Source organism: Sinohyriopsis cumingii, chromosome 5, assembly GCF_028554795.1.
Source record: "Sinohyriopsis cumingii isolate HCF-2022 chromosome 5, ASM2855479v2, whole genome shotgun sequence".
Taxonomy (NCBI): domain Eukaryota; kingdom Metazoa; phylum Mollusca; class Bivalvia; order Unionida; family Unionidae; genus Sinohyriopsis; species Sinohyriopsis cumingii.
The window spans coordinates 127,177,297-127,194,948 of NC_142965.1; the positions used below are offsets into that span (position 1 = coordinate 127,177,297).

The window sequence follows — 17,652 nt, forward strand, 5'->3', positions numbered from 1 at the left end:
GCTAACAGCGATGGTAATAAACAAAAACTCCTAACCGAGTATAATATCACAGAAGCCGATTTACCCGATTTAAAGTTTTCAGGATACAACGCACCAGAACTAAGAAAATCTCTTAATGATTTTCTCGGTCCATCAACTTATATCCTCAAACACGATAACGGAGATGGTGGTAGGCATATCGCCCCGTACAACGTAAATATCGCATCAGTGATAGCAATCAATCTAGTGTGTGATGTTATCGAAGGGAGTTACCAGGTGGATACCAAGCAATCAAATCAAGCTCAACAGGGGTATATCCTTTATTCGTTTTCACCAACAGCCCCTCCGGGATTTTTAATCGTTGAGAGTCCAATTAATCCGGTCTATATGCGATGCCATAATCGGTTTTTAACGAGAATTAATTTTAGACTTACCGATCAGTCAAATAACCTAATTGATCTACAAGAGGAGGAGTTAGTGATCACTCTGTTTGTAAGATCATAGCAGCAGAGGGGGCGATGACATCGACGCGGTCGTCGATGTGCTTACCGGACGCTGACGACGCTGGGGGATCGACGCGCAGAAGGTGTTAATTAAACCAAATGACGACGCGACGATCCCCCAGCGTCGTCGTCGTTTTTTTTTTACCAGGCGCTGACGACACTAGATCGTTGAGTGCAGAAAGTAATAATTAAGCAAAATAACGATTGGACAAAATGTCCGATTCGCCCCCTCTGCTGCTTGAACTACCTAATAAAAATGCAGCTTTCGGAAATTTGAAAGAGAATCGGATCGTTTGGCACACACTGATGCTCTTCAGCCATACTGCCAAGTCATCCAAACGCAAAGTTACAATACTTAATCTGATTGGCTGATAAAGTTATTATGGTAATTATCGTAATAATACAGGTCACCAGAATATGACAGCTAAGCGGTCGCTCTCTGATCTTCGCGTAGGACAGTGGAGATCGGATATTAATCAGACTGATAATTAATGTTAATTGAAATGGGACAATTAGACAGTAAAAACATACAGGGACAACACAGATTGCCCAAAACAAAAAGTAGACACTTTCGTTATTTTACTGAATCTTGGTGGCACGTACCATGTAAATTATTCCCCTTTATATTTGTTTTCACTCGTTTAATGTGATATCATATCAGCGCCATAACTATAACAAACTGCCTCCGTTAGTATAATAATTTGTTTCATTATTTAGTAGAAAATAAAATTTGTTAATTAGTAACTAATGGTTGATATACTCATCTTAAATCATAAATTTAATGTAGTCCCACAGAGCTAAAAATTAAATTCATTAAAAGTTGCAAGAGTTGAATTTGCGCATTCGAGAATTAAATACAGGCAGACAAATGAACGACCACACAGACGGACGGACAAAAAGGATTGATGCTGCATGCGTTCAGCCACATGCATGGAACATAAATAAAAATTATACTTACAGGTACCATTCTACTGCCAAGAGAAGAGCAATGTCCCCGACAGGTCTACTCATTGAGGTAAGAATCATGACAACCGCCATGACACTGGCGCTTGGAATGGAGGGCACAGTCATGGCAGCAATCGTTGTCAACAGCCTGTAGTAGTAGTAGTAGTAATAGTAGTTGTAGTTGGTGTTGTAGTAGTAGCATTAATAATGCTAATAATAATAATAATACTAATAATAATAGTTGTTATTGTCGTTATTATTATTAGTAGTAGTATTGTTATCAGTCTTATCATTGTCTTAATCTGACTGTCACTTTTCCAACAACAAATTCTGTAATAAGTATATCGGGGTGTATTCCGGTTTAAAATTGTAACTTTTCTTTGGCCATGGAAAGTCAACGGGCATTATGGCAATAATAGAAGGTGTACTTTATTTTTAAAAAATGCTTCCTAATAAAATTGAAAAAGTTAAAAAAATGAAATAGATTTAGACGTCTTTATTAAACAATCAAAATTTGCAAGTTACTCTCATTTAATATAGAACGATATCAGATACAGGTTTCGCGTTTAACTATATTGATATACTGCTAATTTTATGTTTGTTTTAGTTAGCAAGCTGAAACGTTTCTGCCGTATACTAACACACTGGCAGATACAGATGCACAGACTAAACAACCCCGATCATTAGCATCAGAAGTTATTGTTTTTGTAGAGTTTAACGCCATTTTTCAGCACACGATAGGCTATATATGACGGCCAGTATAAATGGTGGAGGAAGAACCCCGGAAAACCCTGGAAAGAACCACCGACCCACGAGAAGCTACTGGCACACTTTCTCACATACAGCAACAGATATAAAAACGCACACAAATATGAACACGCATGCTCACACATACAGATGCATGGAAGAAAACGTACCCAATCATTAGTATATCCCCAATGCTGATGGAGGAACCTGATAGATTAGCAATGAAGACGCAGGAACTGGCGATGTACACAGCGCCACCATTGCAGCTAAGCGTGACGCTAAATGGGATAACGAAGCGGACAACTCTTTTATCAATTTTCTGCTTCTCTTCACAGACATGGTTCATCTCTGGAATGGCAACCGCCCTATGACACATGATTAGGATAAACTTGAGCGTAAATTATAAAAGATATCGTAATCTTGTACAATTAATTATTTAAATACGAACATCTGAAATGTACACTTGCCTCTAAATTTCTTCCTGATTTTATTTATATCTAAACAATGACAATCAACGTTCCTAAATTTGACTCGTCGCGTAAAATAGACAACCGTAAACTTTATACATTTACCATACCAGAATTAAATTATCATTGTAATCTTATAATAATTTTTACAACTTCGACATAATGAAATATGTCCATAATCAGCAAAAATCAGTTCTCATTAATCACTTACACATAATGATTCCAAAACAATAATTTTCAAAACGCATGCCGATCAAGTCAGCTTCAGTAACTTTCATTATCTGTACAGCTGATAAGAAATTATGTGAAGGCTTTTTTCTCTAAATTGTTGTCGGCTGACGTTATGTTTTACCTTCTTTAGCTGACTAGTTTTCTAAATTAGAAAAATCACTGTTTTAAGTTATTTGGTGAGGTTAAACATGAAAATACCGTGGGAAGCAATCTACAAAGGATGACACTACAACATGGCAGCCGATAACAATTGTAAAATGACACTACAACATGGCAGCCGATAACAATTGTAAAATGACACTTCAGCATGGCAGCCGATAAATATGGTAAAATGACACTACAACATGGCAGCCGATAACAATTGTAAAATGACACTACAGCATGGCATCCGATAACTATGGTAAAATGACACTACAACATGGCAGCCAATAACTATGGTAAAATGACAATACAACATGGCCACCGATAACAATGGTAAAATGACACTACAGCATGGCAGCCGATTACAATGGTAAAATGACACTGCAAAATTGCAGCCGATAACGACGGTAAAATGACACTGCAACATAGCAGCCGATAACAATGGTAAAATGACAATACAACATGGCCGCCGATAGCAATGGTAAAATGACACTACAGCATGGCAGCCGATAACTGTGGTAAAATGACAATACAACATGGCCGCCGACAACAATGGTAAAATGACACTACAACATGGCAGCCGTTACAATGCAACATAGCAGCCGATAACGATGGTAAAATCTTGTTCACGCCTAATTTTACCAAACGTATAAAGACTTATGAAAACGTAATTTTGATGAAATAGTGACGCGTTTGCTTTGGCAAGTAAAGTAACTATTTTTTCACTCAGTTTCGTTTTTATCTTTTTTTTCTTCTTCTGTAAAATATGTAATAATTAACTAAAAGATTTTCCGTTTATCATTGATTTCTTTTTTTATATAAAGACGTAATATTAATCCCATAATAAAATACTGCTGCACTAATAAATTTAATTTTTTTTCTCGATGAAATTCAATACATTAGCTCTGACCACGCGTTTACATAGACTACCTTGTTGTTCTATTAAGTAAAGTCATGGACATAACATATCAGACGTTAAGGAAAGTGCTTTCTTCCTTTTCTGGAAATAGTTGCCTTTGAAAGCAATGAAGTGAATAGTTAGTACCAGTGCCGGATTACTAAATAGTCAGAGTAGGTACCGACCTAGGGGCCACGCGACAACGGATCAAAATAATACTGATAAAACGTATTAGGAGTTAATTTGCAAGGAAGGCCCCAAGATTTAAACTGCCTAAGGACCTAAGGGCCTCGACAGAGTTTAATCCGGTAATGGCTAGTACCTGTGATATTTCCGGAGGAGGCAAATTTTCGCCTTCCCGCTTTATCGTCTTAAGTCAAATCGCAGAGGCTAAATTTAGTAACAAGAGACTGATGATGCTTCTTGCTCTCCAGAGTTTCACATTTCGACGTTATACATATCTCCAAGAAAAATCAACAACAAAAAAGGTAATTATTCTTCTTAAGGACCTCAGAAACATTAAACAACGCCTGATTGGTTACAATGGCATAGTAATACATTGAAACCAAAGCATGCCCATAACAAATGGAAAATACATGAAATTTAAACTTACGTGCTAGTTGTTGCGAACGCAATCATCCATGGCCTAGCGATGCTCATCAGAAATGTGAAAGGGTTTCTCCTGGTGAAAATGAAAAGCGTAAGAGGCATCATGACGATCTGGTGAATAGCAATTCCAATAGTCACGCATGCGATGAACATGCCAAGCTGACTGAACACATTCCGAACATCTGCTACACTGGCCACTGACACGGCAATAAGGCTTGTCACTCCAATCGGGGTCGCCCTTAAAAATATAAGAAATGGTTATTATCAATTAATTTCTTATCAAACAATAGCAGGATAAGAAGCATTTAAATCTTCCAACTTTTGCATTTAACAATTAATATATTTAGAATAATCGCCGTGGATTAGACCTTTTCCTAAGAAATCGGAGAAAGTCGTCTTGATAAAGATACTCCGCAGATATCTTATCTGCGTTTTGCTTCGAAAAGGATTTTTTTTAAAATATCCTAAATTTATTGGGTTTTTCTGTTTTTTGTTTTTGTTTGGTTCCTTACAACATGAAGGTTCCATTAATAGTGCTGAGGGAAGTAATGTGCTATGCCCAAGGACATACTTATTGTAGTCTGTTTGGGGTTATCCGATGGTAGATCCAGTATTGCCTTCACTAACTGATGTTATTAATACCTCTCTCTCATTAGGGGAATTCCCATCATTTTTCAAAACTGCCATTGCAACGCCTCTGCTGAAGAAACCAACACTAGACCATAACGATTTAAAAAAACTACTGCCCAGTTTCTAATCTCCCATTCATATAAAAAATCTTAGAAAAGTTTATTCTATTCGAGCTTGTATCTCATCTGAATTCCAACAGTCCTTTTATCAATGTACATTCTGCATATCGCCCTTGCCACAGTACTGAAACTACTCTTCTAAAAGTAGTTAATGACATTCTCTCTGTTTTGGATAGCGGAAAGATTACAGTCCTCACCCTCCTTGATTTGTCTGCAGCATTTGACACAATAGACCATGATATATTACTTCACCGTCTCCAGCATGTATATGGCATTCATGATACAGCCTTACTGTGGTTCAAGTCCTACTTGGTCAACATGACACAAATTGTATCTGCAAATGGAATACACTCCAGCCCAGTTGATCTATGTTGTGGTGTTCCACAGGGGTCTGTTCTTGGACCTGTTCTCTTCATTCTGTACACTCAGCGGCCCTCAAGTGTCATTGATCATCATCCAGTGTCTCACCAATTGTACGTTGACGACACCCAAATATACAACTCTAGCCACCCAACTGAAGTTGATACTACCATCCAAGGTGTAGAGAGGTACATTTCTGATGTGAAATCATGGATGACATGTAACAAGCTGCAGATAAATGATTATAAAATCGAGGCCATTCCGAATACAGCACAAATACTTTCTCATTCACATCCTTTACCTCAAACAATAAATATCAGCAACACCAACATTAAATTCACACAATCAGTATGAAACCTAGGTCTTACTCTGGACAGTACTCTCACATTGCACCAACATGTCATGAACGTATGCAAGGCTGCATATCTTGAGCTGAGACGTACCAGCCCCATTCGCAAATATCTTTCAGTTGATGCCACTAAAACACTTGTGTGTCCATTAGTACTTTCAAGACTGGACTATGGTAACTCAGTTCTGTCTGGTTCATCTCAATATCTACTCCAAAAACTTCAAAACGTTCGAAACACAGCTGCTCGGATCATACTTAGAGTACCACGATCAGAGCACACCTCCCCGATGCTCTGTACCCTACACTGGCTATCCATTCGATCCAGAATCAAACACAAAATTTGTTTCACTGACGGACTCTAGTCCAACATACCTATCTGGCCTCACCCATGTGTGCACACCAGCAAGATACTTACGCTCCTCTTCTGACAATCGTATACTCATTATTCCCGTTATGAAAACAAAGTCATACGGACATCGTTCTTTTGCATACCAGGGCCCGGCAACGTGGAATGAATTGCCCACTGAACGTAGACACAGACACAGTGATCACATAAAAGAGTGCTCTCAAAACTCACTTATTTCGACTGCAAGTACAAACTTAAAGACCTAATAACGTTTCCTACCTTAAATATTCTCAGCATGTTTTTTATATTATCTAGTTTCATGGTGTTTGTGGTTGTACTCATATCATTATATGTTTTTTTATCTTATAGGTATTGTCTAATGTTGTTAAGCGCTTAGAGCTTCTAAAGATTAGGGGCTATAAAAAGTCCTTATTATTATTATTTTTATTAGATATCGAATCCGCTTCCCTCAGTTCACAAGGATAAAGCGCTTATCGCTGGGTCATCGCTATTTGGACATAACGAGTTCAGTTGATTATATTAAAGCGCTCATAATTCAACTTACCACATCAGCCAACGAACAACAACAACAACGGTATCGGAGCAAGCAACGAAGAAATCCAGAAAAGGTTTCCCCTTCTCCTTCAACGACCCAGCCGCGATACCCAATAGGCTTGCAGCCAAAATCATACCTGGAAAAAAAAGAATAAAAAAACACAATAAAAACTACCCAAAACGGCTAGAATATATTTATTTTTTTTCTTTATTTTTTATTTATTTATTGCCCTTATCGTTTACTTTTTGCAACTATTTTATTTTGACCAATCCATTTTGGTGGCTTACATGAACCGTTCCAGTACGTTTATAAATGTGATGCAAAAATGTTGAATAAAACCATTTAAAAAATAAAAAACAGAATCAGTGCCAATGTTTATCTCACGGTTAGGGCTCCCCAGTGACCGAGTGGCCGTTACGGATCACTGCCATCTCACCTCTGTCTGCGTGGGTTCGAGTCTAGGATTCGGCCAATGTGGGTATGTGAGAAAGCTTGCCAGTAGCTTCTCGTGTATCGGTGGTTCTTTCCGAGGTATTCCGGGCCATCCTCCGCCATTAATACTGGCCGCCATGCATAGCCTATCGTGTGCTGAAAACCCCAAAACAACAACAACAACAACAACAATCTCACGGTTACACTTAAATAATCGAAAATACTTTCTACAATGCAAGCCCCCATTTGCCACTGATAAAAGTATGCCTTTACCGTCATTAGTAGCTTATAAGTGGGATTCATCTGCAAACAACATAGACCTTGACCTGAAGTCGCATAGTCAGGGTTTGTTTCTTTTTCTCTTTTTTTCTTTCTCCTAATTACTCCTAACACGCTGGATAGTACCAGATCTGCCGGTTCATTATGATACGGCATATATGGGTCCATAAACCTGCAGTTGGACATGACCTATAAGCGACTATATGCGGTAATTCTCTTACTTCTTCAGTCTGTAAAACACCAGCGAATTTACCTATATTTAACACAAAGATTGATAATCAAAATAATGACCATGAAAATATGTTCTTCCAAGGAATGTTTTAATATAATTCATAATGTTAAATTAAATTAAATATGACATCGTTTCGAGACAACCTTGATAACGCATTATTTCTAATTATTTTTTCTTTCAAACTGCGCCTGTCATAAGGTATACTACGTAAGTCTACATGTACCTAATGTAAATTCAGTACGAAAATGAATTATTTTAAATGATATTTAAAAATTAAAATGCCAGGTCTCTATGCATACCAATGATATTAGCAGCATCTGTTTTTCCTATCTCTTTGGTCAAAATAAAACATGCTTCTGTGATAGAAGTTCCATTGGTAAAATTTTGGGATCCACTAATATCTTCTTTGTAATACCGAGTCTGGGTCTTTCTGAAAGCCGCTTCTACCAAATTGTCAGGAAAGATGTTTCTGCAAAAAAAAGATTAAATAAAAACAAGCTATTGCCTCGCATGCACTGAATATCACTATATTGGCGTATTAATATTTGTTTGTTTATTTATTTATTTATTTAGTTATTTATTTATTTTAACCATAGCAAGAACCCATCAATATCAGCTGATCACTTTTAATATCTGCGCTTTGAGGATACTGTAGACATGAGCTATCGCCAATGCGATCCTGTTTCAAGTTGACTCCAAAACTATGATAGTTGACGTGAGACATTTTAACCGCTGGTCCTCTTTGAGGACTTTGATGGTGGTTTGGGACGTGTGGGTGAGGTTGGCTGTCAGAAGGGAGAGAGACAGATAGAAATAGAGAGAGAGTGAAGGAAGATTTCAGGAACGATATACCTCTCAGCGAACTGTGATCACGACATGTTTACATTAACATCTGAATCTCTCATACGCAGACATAATGCAGTTTATCAAACTTATTACATTATAATGAAATATGAAACGGATCATCGGCTCTTGCTTATAAAAATGTAAGCGCTAAAACTTTATTTTCAACAAACTTACCTGATTAAGTCAGCCAAGATATCTTGGGTTTGTAAAGCATTTTCCACCTTGGAGTTACTTTGTGGAGTACCACCTGCTCCTATACAGAAAGGAAATATACATACATATATATATATATATATATATATATATATATATATATATATATATATATATATATATATATATATATATATATATATATATATGTGTGTGTGTGTGTGTGTGTGTGCGTGTGTGTGTGTGTGTGTGCTTTCGACTTAATGAGACTTTTTCAAAGATAAATACAAAACAGAGACTAGACAAACAAATATAACATAAAACAGAAAAACAGTTGTGTTTGCAAAACTTTATATGACTATTTCTACAGATATTAAACCCCTTTAAATTTATTATGTTTCGACTAGTTTGTTTCAACTTGTGGATGCTAACAATTTTCAGTAATCTATCTTGAGTTAATTATGCAAAAGGCAATAACCTTGAATGTTGCAATGCATAATGAAGTAGTCTTATCAAACCAATTACCACAAAGCAGGTATTTTTCGCAAGTCAACCATTTGCCGAGTTTGCGCAAAAGTAGGAGATTACAGTTTGGTCTACGATTATTAGCAAATGCTTATTCATAGGGGCTACAATATTTAACAAGGAACAGTTTCAAGAGATTTATTTTCATGATCTCACTCGGAGACTGCTAAATTGTAAGAAATTATCCATATCTCACTATGCGACCGCTAAATTAATAATAGTCTCCACATCTCACTCTGAGACGGCAAAATTGTTAGTATTATACATCGCTCAACCCCCCCCCCATTTATTATAGTATTTGAAAGTTCATAATTAAAAGAGAAACGAAAATCTATGGAAAAATATTCAGTTTTGATGGCAAAGAAGTTGCAGTGAAATATTACCCAGTTTAATGTTCAACCCCAGATACTTTGGATTTCAGAACGCGTTAGAATAATTGCATAAAAATGTTTGGACTGGTTATATGTTAAAATCTATCAGTTCAATTGTCAAAAGAACAGCTTTAAATATCCACTATACATGGATTATGTATGAGGTAAGTGATACTTAACAACAACAACACTGAGGGCATTTGTATCGAGGATATACCTGGTTTAATTATGAAGGAAAGGGTCAGGTCAAAGCACCCCTGAGGACATTTGACTTACTTAGTTTACGTATGAGATAGAACGACGGGCCAACATCAACAATGAGGACGTTTGAATCGAAGATATATCTGGTTTATGTGTGCGTGTAAGGAGCACTCAATCACAACGCTGAGAATATTTGAAGCTATGACGTACCTGGTTTGAGTGTGAGCGTAAGGAGCACACCAATCACGGCGCTGAGAATGTTTGAAGGTAGGACGTACCTGGTTAAGCATGTGTGTAAAAGTACTCAAGCACAACGCTGAGAATATTTGAAGCTATGACGTACCTGGTTTGAGTGTGAGTGTAAGGAGCACACCAATCACGACGCTGAGAATGTTTGAATGTAGGACGTACCTGGATCAAGTATGAATGTAAGATCACTCATCACGACGCTGAGAATGTTTGAAGTTAGAACGTACCTGGTTTGAGTGTGAGGGTAAATAGCACACCAATCACGATGCTGAGAATGTTTGAAGTTAGAACATACCTGGTTTAAGTATGAGTGTAAGAGCACTCAATCACAACGCTAAGAATGTTTGAAGCTAGGACGTACCTAGTTTAAGTATGAGTAATAGCACTCAATCACAACGCTGAGAATGTTTGAAGCTAGGACGTACCTAGTTTAAATATGAATGTAAGAGCACTCAATCACATCGCTGAACATACCTGGTGTAAGTATGAGTGTAAGAGCACTCCATCACAACGCTGCGAATGTCTGAAACTAGGACGTACCTGATTTAAGTATGTGTGTAAGGAGCACTCAGTCACAATGCTGGAATGTTTGAAGCTAGGACGTACCTGGTGTCAGTTCAAGGTGCACACCAATCACGACGCTGAGAATGTTTGAAGGTAGGACGTACCTGGTTTAAGTATGAGTGTAAGAGCACTCAATCACAACGCTAAGAATGTTTGAAGCTAGGACGTACCTAGTTTAAGTATGAGTAATAGCACTCAATCACAACGCTGAGAATGTTTGAAGCTAGGACGTACCTAGTTTAAATATGAATGTAAGAGCACTCAATCACATCGCTGAGAATGTTTGAAAACTAGGACGTACCTGGTTTGAGTGTAAGGTGCACACCAATCACAACGCTGAAAATGTTTGAAGCTCTGACGTACCTGGTTTAAGTATAAGGGCAAGAGACAGGCCAACAGCAGCGCTGAGGACGTTTGAAGCTAGGATGAAGATGAATGATACCAAACTTATCTTGCCATTCGATTTGGGATCCATCGATGCAGTGCCTGTAAAAGAATGAATAGTTCAATGCATACGTACTTAATTTACATAAGTACAGACAGACAAACAGCAATCAACTATAGTTGTAAATACGCACAATGCTTCCATGAATATTTACTTGTTTACATAGATACATGCGTGCATGATCACATACACATGCACGCAAACATTGTCATACATAATTTTTAATATACGTTTAAATAACAAATATGAGATGGTAAAAATGTCTTCAATAATAATTACTAAATCGCATCTGCATTTCTTCCACGCAGATGTGATTGATGATTCAATAATAAACACAGTTTATTTGAAGATTTGACTGACGTTCAGACGTTCACGCTTTTGTGATATTGAGAAACATACCTGCGACCACACTGCAGAATATCAGGGGTACAATCATCATTTTTAGCATTCGTAGGTACAGCTCACCACCAAAACCTAAAAATACAAATGTTGGTGTGCCTATACAGCGAAACATGCCAATATAGATCCTAAAGTGTATATAGAGCCAGCATAATTACAAAAGTGGGCCAAAACGATAGATAGATAAATAGATAGATAGATAGATAATGTTCCAAGAAATAACAAAGCACGGAGCAAATATGTATTAGACCTATTCAAAAGTCTACATTGGGCCCTAATACATGTTTAGAAATTTAAATAATTACATAATTTGTTAAAGTAAATATATAAAATATTTGCACCTAATGCAAAATCGATCAAGGTAACCTTTAGTTGATATGCACCTTAATGTCAGAGAACAAAAATAATACTTTAAAAATCATACAAACGGATTAATTATACTTGGCAGATATACATACCAAGCCACATTAGCACAGTTTCAGAAGGCCGTGCCTCACGAACTGAAAAGCCAAGTACAAAGCCAAGAACGACTCCGAGTACCGTCAAAAGAAGCAGTGAATTCTTCTTCAGAAATCTAATACAGCCACCTTGTCTTCTCTTGGATGACATCGATAAAGAAAATGTCGAACACGACGGCGATGATCCTTCATCGTAACCATCATCGAACTTGTATTTTTCAATATGTTTTCCGGTCAAAAGATCTGTGTTCATTTATATACGAGTCTGAAAAGGAAAAAATAAGGAACAACCGTTAAGCGGGGTTTTGATTCATGTTGACTAGTGTACACACATGGGATGCTGGAGACAAAACATGGCTCTCATTGCAATGAAACTGATTGCCTTTCTATATTGATTTCTCGGTAAGACACTTTTAAATTTTCAAATTCATACATGTAGTAAATACTAGCAGATAACAGGCAAATACTGAATAGACACATAGGTATACACTTGCTTTATCCCAAAATTAAATGGTATAAGATTGCTGTATTCATGCAGAACGTAACGCATCATTTTGTTTCTCCTGTCATCACCAATATTCTTTCCCTTTTTGAAATGATTTAAATTTCTAAAAGTCGCAGCTGAAAAAAAAGAGTAGAAAGACAACATAACTACAAAGATATTTGGCCTTTCATGTGAAAGAAAGTATAATCATACAGCCAGTATAATCATTTCAACTTTTTTCGGGGGTGGGGGGAGCATATCTTGGGGGGGGGGGGGCAAAACTTGATTTGAGGGGAACCTGACGGACTTGTTGATTTTCGTATATAGGCAACATCAGTTTTACATTTTACAGTACATGCAAATTCGGGGCGGGGGGGGGGGGTGGTATGCCCCCTTGCCCCCCATCCATAACGTCCCTGCACACAGCCATGTAACTACTGAAAATCATCATAACACCCACAGATGCACACATACACACACACACATTACCCAATACGGACAACTTGCCCGAATATATGTTTATATATATATATATATATATATATATATATATATATATATATATATATATATATATATATATATATATATATATATATAAAGTGACACAGGAACGACTCTACAAGTGGTTATGGTTCTTTGGACGTCCCTTCCCCGCTTTTCAGGCCAAAACGATTGTAATTTTTCAGAGCAAAACCGAATAAACTCGGTCGTTTTATCAAAAGTTCCCAGCCCATTTTAAACTCATTAAAAAATCATGGATCTGTCCGTGACGATGTGATCAGACATATTCAAGATATTGTGAACAATGTACACATAGGGCGGTGTTATACCGGACAGTCCGCTTTTCAGTTTGTCCGTCTCATTCTGAATTTGACATGTATTATGTATGAGCAAAGGAGTGTCAGGTATTCTCAAGTTCCGTCAAGGCCACGCTATATACAAAGCCATGCTATACGGACCATTTATCAGTTCCCCCTTTATCGGTGTTAGTTTCGTGTAGAAAATGCCATCACGGTGATGCAATATCATGTTGGGGGGCGAGGCATGTATACCGAGTGCTGATGCAATATTGCATCATAAAGTTACACCGTGTTCTATGACAAAATGTAAACAAGTTGGGTTATGAAATACGACAACTGGTAAGGTGTCCGTTGCATGATGTACAGTCACTATATTATAGCTATATATAGTTGAATTTCCTAAGTACTAGTCTAACGCCTGAAATAAAGTGCATTACGGTACCACGTGGCAAAATGCGTATACAAACTATAGCTTCACCTTTGAAAAGCTATACAAATATTATGTTAATTTGTGCAAGATATGAAAGTAATTCGCCGGTTCTAATTAGCTATTGCATTGCTATATTGGTGTCGCAAAATCACATACTATGTTCAAGCTTGCTTACCGTTTATATATATATATATATATATATATATATATATATATATATATATATATATATATATATATATATATATATATATATATATATATATATATATATATGGAGAATTAAAAGATGTGCATACATGCCTTTATTTCTTTTATTCTGCCTATCATAGAGTAGAAACGAATTTTACATGTGACCTACTTTAAACCCCACCACCATCCCAACCAACCCGTTTCTGCCTTGGTACTAAATTATGGCTTAATGAAACAAGAATTAATATATATGTGGGTGCGTGCGTACGTGCGCACATGCATGTATTTGTGTGTTCTCTTTCTGATATCATCTCGGGATCTTTATATGGGCGGGTGGTCCATATGCGTCAATCAAATTCATATTTTTACAGACAATAAGAGTATGCGTGCATAGCCTTCTTGAGTATCATTTTGGTACCTGGATGCGGACCATGTGAAATGGATAATATAAAAAAACTAAGTGCTTCAGCGTTCATTGCTAGCTTGCATTTCTGCAACGGTCTTAATCATATCTGAACTGACTATTGTGCTACAATGAACGCATAAAATAAGTTGTCAAAATGACATATTATCCACTGTAACATGTTTACATATAATCTAGTGAAGAAATTCAATAAACATTTATGTGTATTCGTATGTTCGTCAAAAGCAGCAAATTTCGCAGTATTTCTGCATCTTCACAAGACTTCGCAAACTACAAACTTAATCGAGAATATGTTTTATTTGTTTACAAAAGAAACTCTTTTAAAAACCATCTAACGCATTCAAATTTCAAATGTATTCTTGTTTGCACTCCTCTTTAAAAAAATAGGCAAATAAAACAAACCGTGTTCTTAGCTCATCCCTTATTGTCCCTGTCAATATGGTTCATACAAATAATTTAATCTGATTAAAATCAAATCTCCACTGTTATACATGAAGATCTGACAGTGACCGCATAGGGGTCATGTTTTGGCAACCAACGTAATTACCATAATATCTAATTTCATCAGCTAATCAAATCAGATGAAGTGGTATATCTTCCGGTTTGGAGACTGTAGTGTTGATGAAGAACACTAAGGTGTGCCGAACCATTTAGGGGGCAGGGGACAGTTTTTATGCACAAATTTAATGTCGCACGCATCTGCATAATATAAAAACTCATATAAAATAGTATATGAGTTAGGTCACAAAGGTTCATATTTCTGGATAGGTTTTATGAAGCACAACATAATCATGTCAGTCTCTTGACCTGACAAGTCTACTGAAGTTCTTATGATAAAATGTTTATGCACCCCATCCCCCCGTGTATACATTTATTTTTCACATCATGCACTTCCTTATTTAGCACTACATCACCATTTTTACGTGTAGAAGTAAAGTGCATGGCTGTTTCCAACAAAGCACGACTTTGAGACTCCAAGAAAATAAAATATTTCTATTTTGAATTTATATCTATAACTAATTTGTTTTTAATTTTTTTCTCTAAGTGAGTTATTTTTGTTTTCTTTTGCTCTGTTTCTTTCTTTCTGTATTTCTTTCTCGTATCATCTATTTAAAGGTTTGAATTAGCTTACTAATAACACTGAAAGTAATATGTTTTCACTAATGTTGTTTCAACTGGATGTTTATATTTGTCATTATCAAGCAAATTATTCCCTATCATTCCACTTTTTCCTGGTGCTGATTAGTACAAATAGTTGTCATGACCAGTCTTGTGTGTGTGTGTGTGTGTGTGTGTGAGAGAGAGAGAGAGAGAGAGAGAGAGAGAGAGAGAGAAGGGGAAGAAATGGGTCTATCTTTCGCATCTCTGTCTTTGTTCATTTGCTGCATTTCGTATGTTAGGCCTATATACGTGTCCATTTTAAATTATAACTAAAAATGTATGTTCGTGTTGTATAGGTTGATCATCAAAATCGGACAGGACGATCTACCATAGATGCTCCATTTTTTCAAATCAAATTATAAACAAAATGTTATATTATGGGCCTCACCACAAGTAGAAATGTCTCCTTATCCTTTAGGGCACAGACTCTATCAAAACGTATTGATGACCCTGGAGTCTTTGTGTACGTGTGTGTGTGTGTGTGTGTGAGAAAGAGAGAGAGAGCTCTCACTCGGATACACGCACGCGTGAATGTGTATATATTCTTAATGATGTCCACCCTGTGATAAAAATTACGGCGTCGTCATCAAACAGGTTTCATCTCCTTTTTGATATACAATATGCACTACTTGAGCGAAATATAGAAACTAACTTGCACTGAAAGCAGACTCAGATCGGTGTCTACTCCCAGCAAGCTGTAATTCCATGCACATTCTCTCGGACCATGGCACTGATAAAGTCTAACTCGTGGAGGGCCGATAAAAAAAGCGCACTTAAGGAACGAATCTGGCTGATGCATCCGACACCTTCGTGAAATTTGTTCTTAATGAACAAAAATATAACCTTCCGTGTACAACCTTAGTACGGGCTCAGTTGGACTTGACTTACTGACCCGTAAACAACCTTGGGAAATTATTAACCCAGTAAATGTTATTGACCTCATTACTTGAAATTATTATTATTATTATTATTATTATTATTGTTGTTGTTGTTGTTGTTGTTGTAGTATCCCGCAACACCGTTTTCCTGACACTATAACTTTACCGGGATGTATCATCATTATTATTATGGAATATGGTCTTAGAAGGCGTTGATTATCGTTACGCATGTTAATGGAGATGGCCTTTTACAATACCAATCTCAAGCTTACGCATCTGTTTGATAATTATTTCAATCTGTAAAATATAATGTCAGATCGACCTAGGCGACATTTGGATAATCGTGTGTACCAATAGTACGTATCTATCCAGGGGCATATTAAGCATTAAGCAGACTAAGCACGTGCTTAGGGCACCAGGGCCAAAGAGGGCACCACAAAGTTGAGAAAAGGGTGAAAAGAAAGAAAACGAATGAAGATTTGTAAAAAAAAATTGATAAAACTAGTGCAAATTGATCATAATGTTGTTTCTTGATCATGGTGCACCCTAGGGTTAACAACTCAAATGGACTGGGTCAGCGTGGAAAGGGGGTGGGGGTACCAAGATCTGTCAGTGCTTAGGGCACCAGTGAGCCTTAATCCGCCCCTGTATCTATCGATGTTTAGTGTTTATCGACGGTTAAATCGGTACAGTTATCATCGATGTCTGTGGATTTGTATGCCCTACATGATAGAATTATTTAGTAATGCATACGTGCTTCATTCAGAAGTTAATTGTCTCTGTGAAAAAGTCAACTAACGAAATTTGGCTAATTTTGTTTTAGATAAGAAAAAGTAAATCCGACATAATCCTCTCCTTCCATTTTTCAAATCCACTCTGCCGATACATATCACATTACCTACATACCTATCTTCATTTATCTACCTTCTTGTACCTATCTGTTTATAGCTCAATGGTCATAAAATAATTAACAGAAAAGCAGTCAATGGTCTTAAACTAATTAACAGACAAGCACTCAGTAGTCTTAAACTAGTTAACAGAAATCAGCAACACAACAAGTTTAGTAAAATCAACACAAATTTAATTCACTAACTTATTAAACGAAAAGTTAAGAGGAACTTACAGTGATATGAAATAAATGCCAAATAATCCTAAATGTCATATCGCAAGTTCAAAAATATAAAATGGTCCTAATGAATTCCAATAATCCCGAATGTCCTATCGGAAGTCCAAAAATATAAAATGT

At 36.8% G+C, this 17,652-nt stretch overlaps 1 protein-coding gene across 1 annotated transcript in view; it reads right to left on the reverse strand.

Moving 5' to 3' along the window:
• The window catches only part of LOC149800158 (excitatory amino acid transporter 1-like), a 28,339-nt gene extending 16,132 nt beyond the window's left edge, over positions 1-12,207 (reverse strand). The window contains exons 1-9 of the mRNA XM_089959756.1: positions 12,035-12,207; positions 11,577-11,651; positions 11,096-11,218; positions 8,844-8,922; positions 8,123-8,292; positions 6,890-7,016; positions 4,525-4,758; positions 2,345-2,539; positions 1,441-1,575 (exon numbers count right to left, since the gene is read on the reverse strand). Of these exons, the coding sequence (XP_089815882.1) occupies positions 1,441-1,575; positions 2,345-2,539; positions 4,525-4,758; positions 6,890-7,016; positions 8,123-8,292; positions 8,844-8,922; positions 11,096-11,218; positions 11,577-11,651; positions 12,035-12,185 (1,289 nt within the window). The 5' untranslated portion in view covers positions 12,186-12,207. The remainder of the gene's footprint in view (positions 1-1,440; positions 1,576-2,344; positions 2,540-4,524; positions 4,759-6,889; positions 7,017-8,122; positions 8,293-8,843; positions 8,923-11,095; positions 11,219-11,576; positions 11,652-12,034) is intronic.
• Between the last annotated feature and the right edge of the window lie 5,445 nt (positions 12,208-17,652).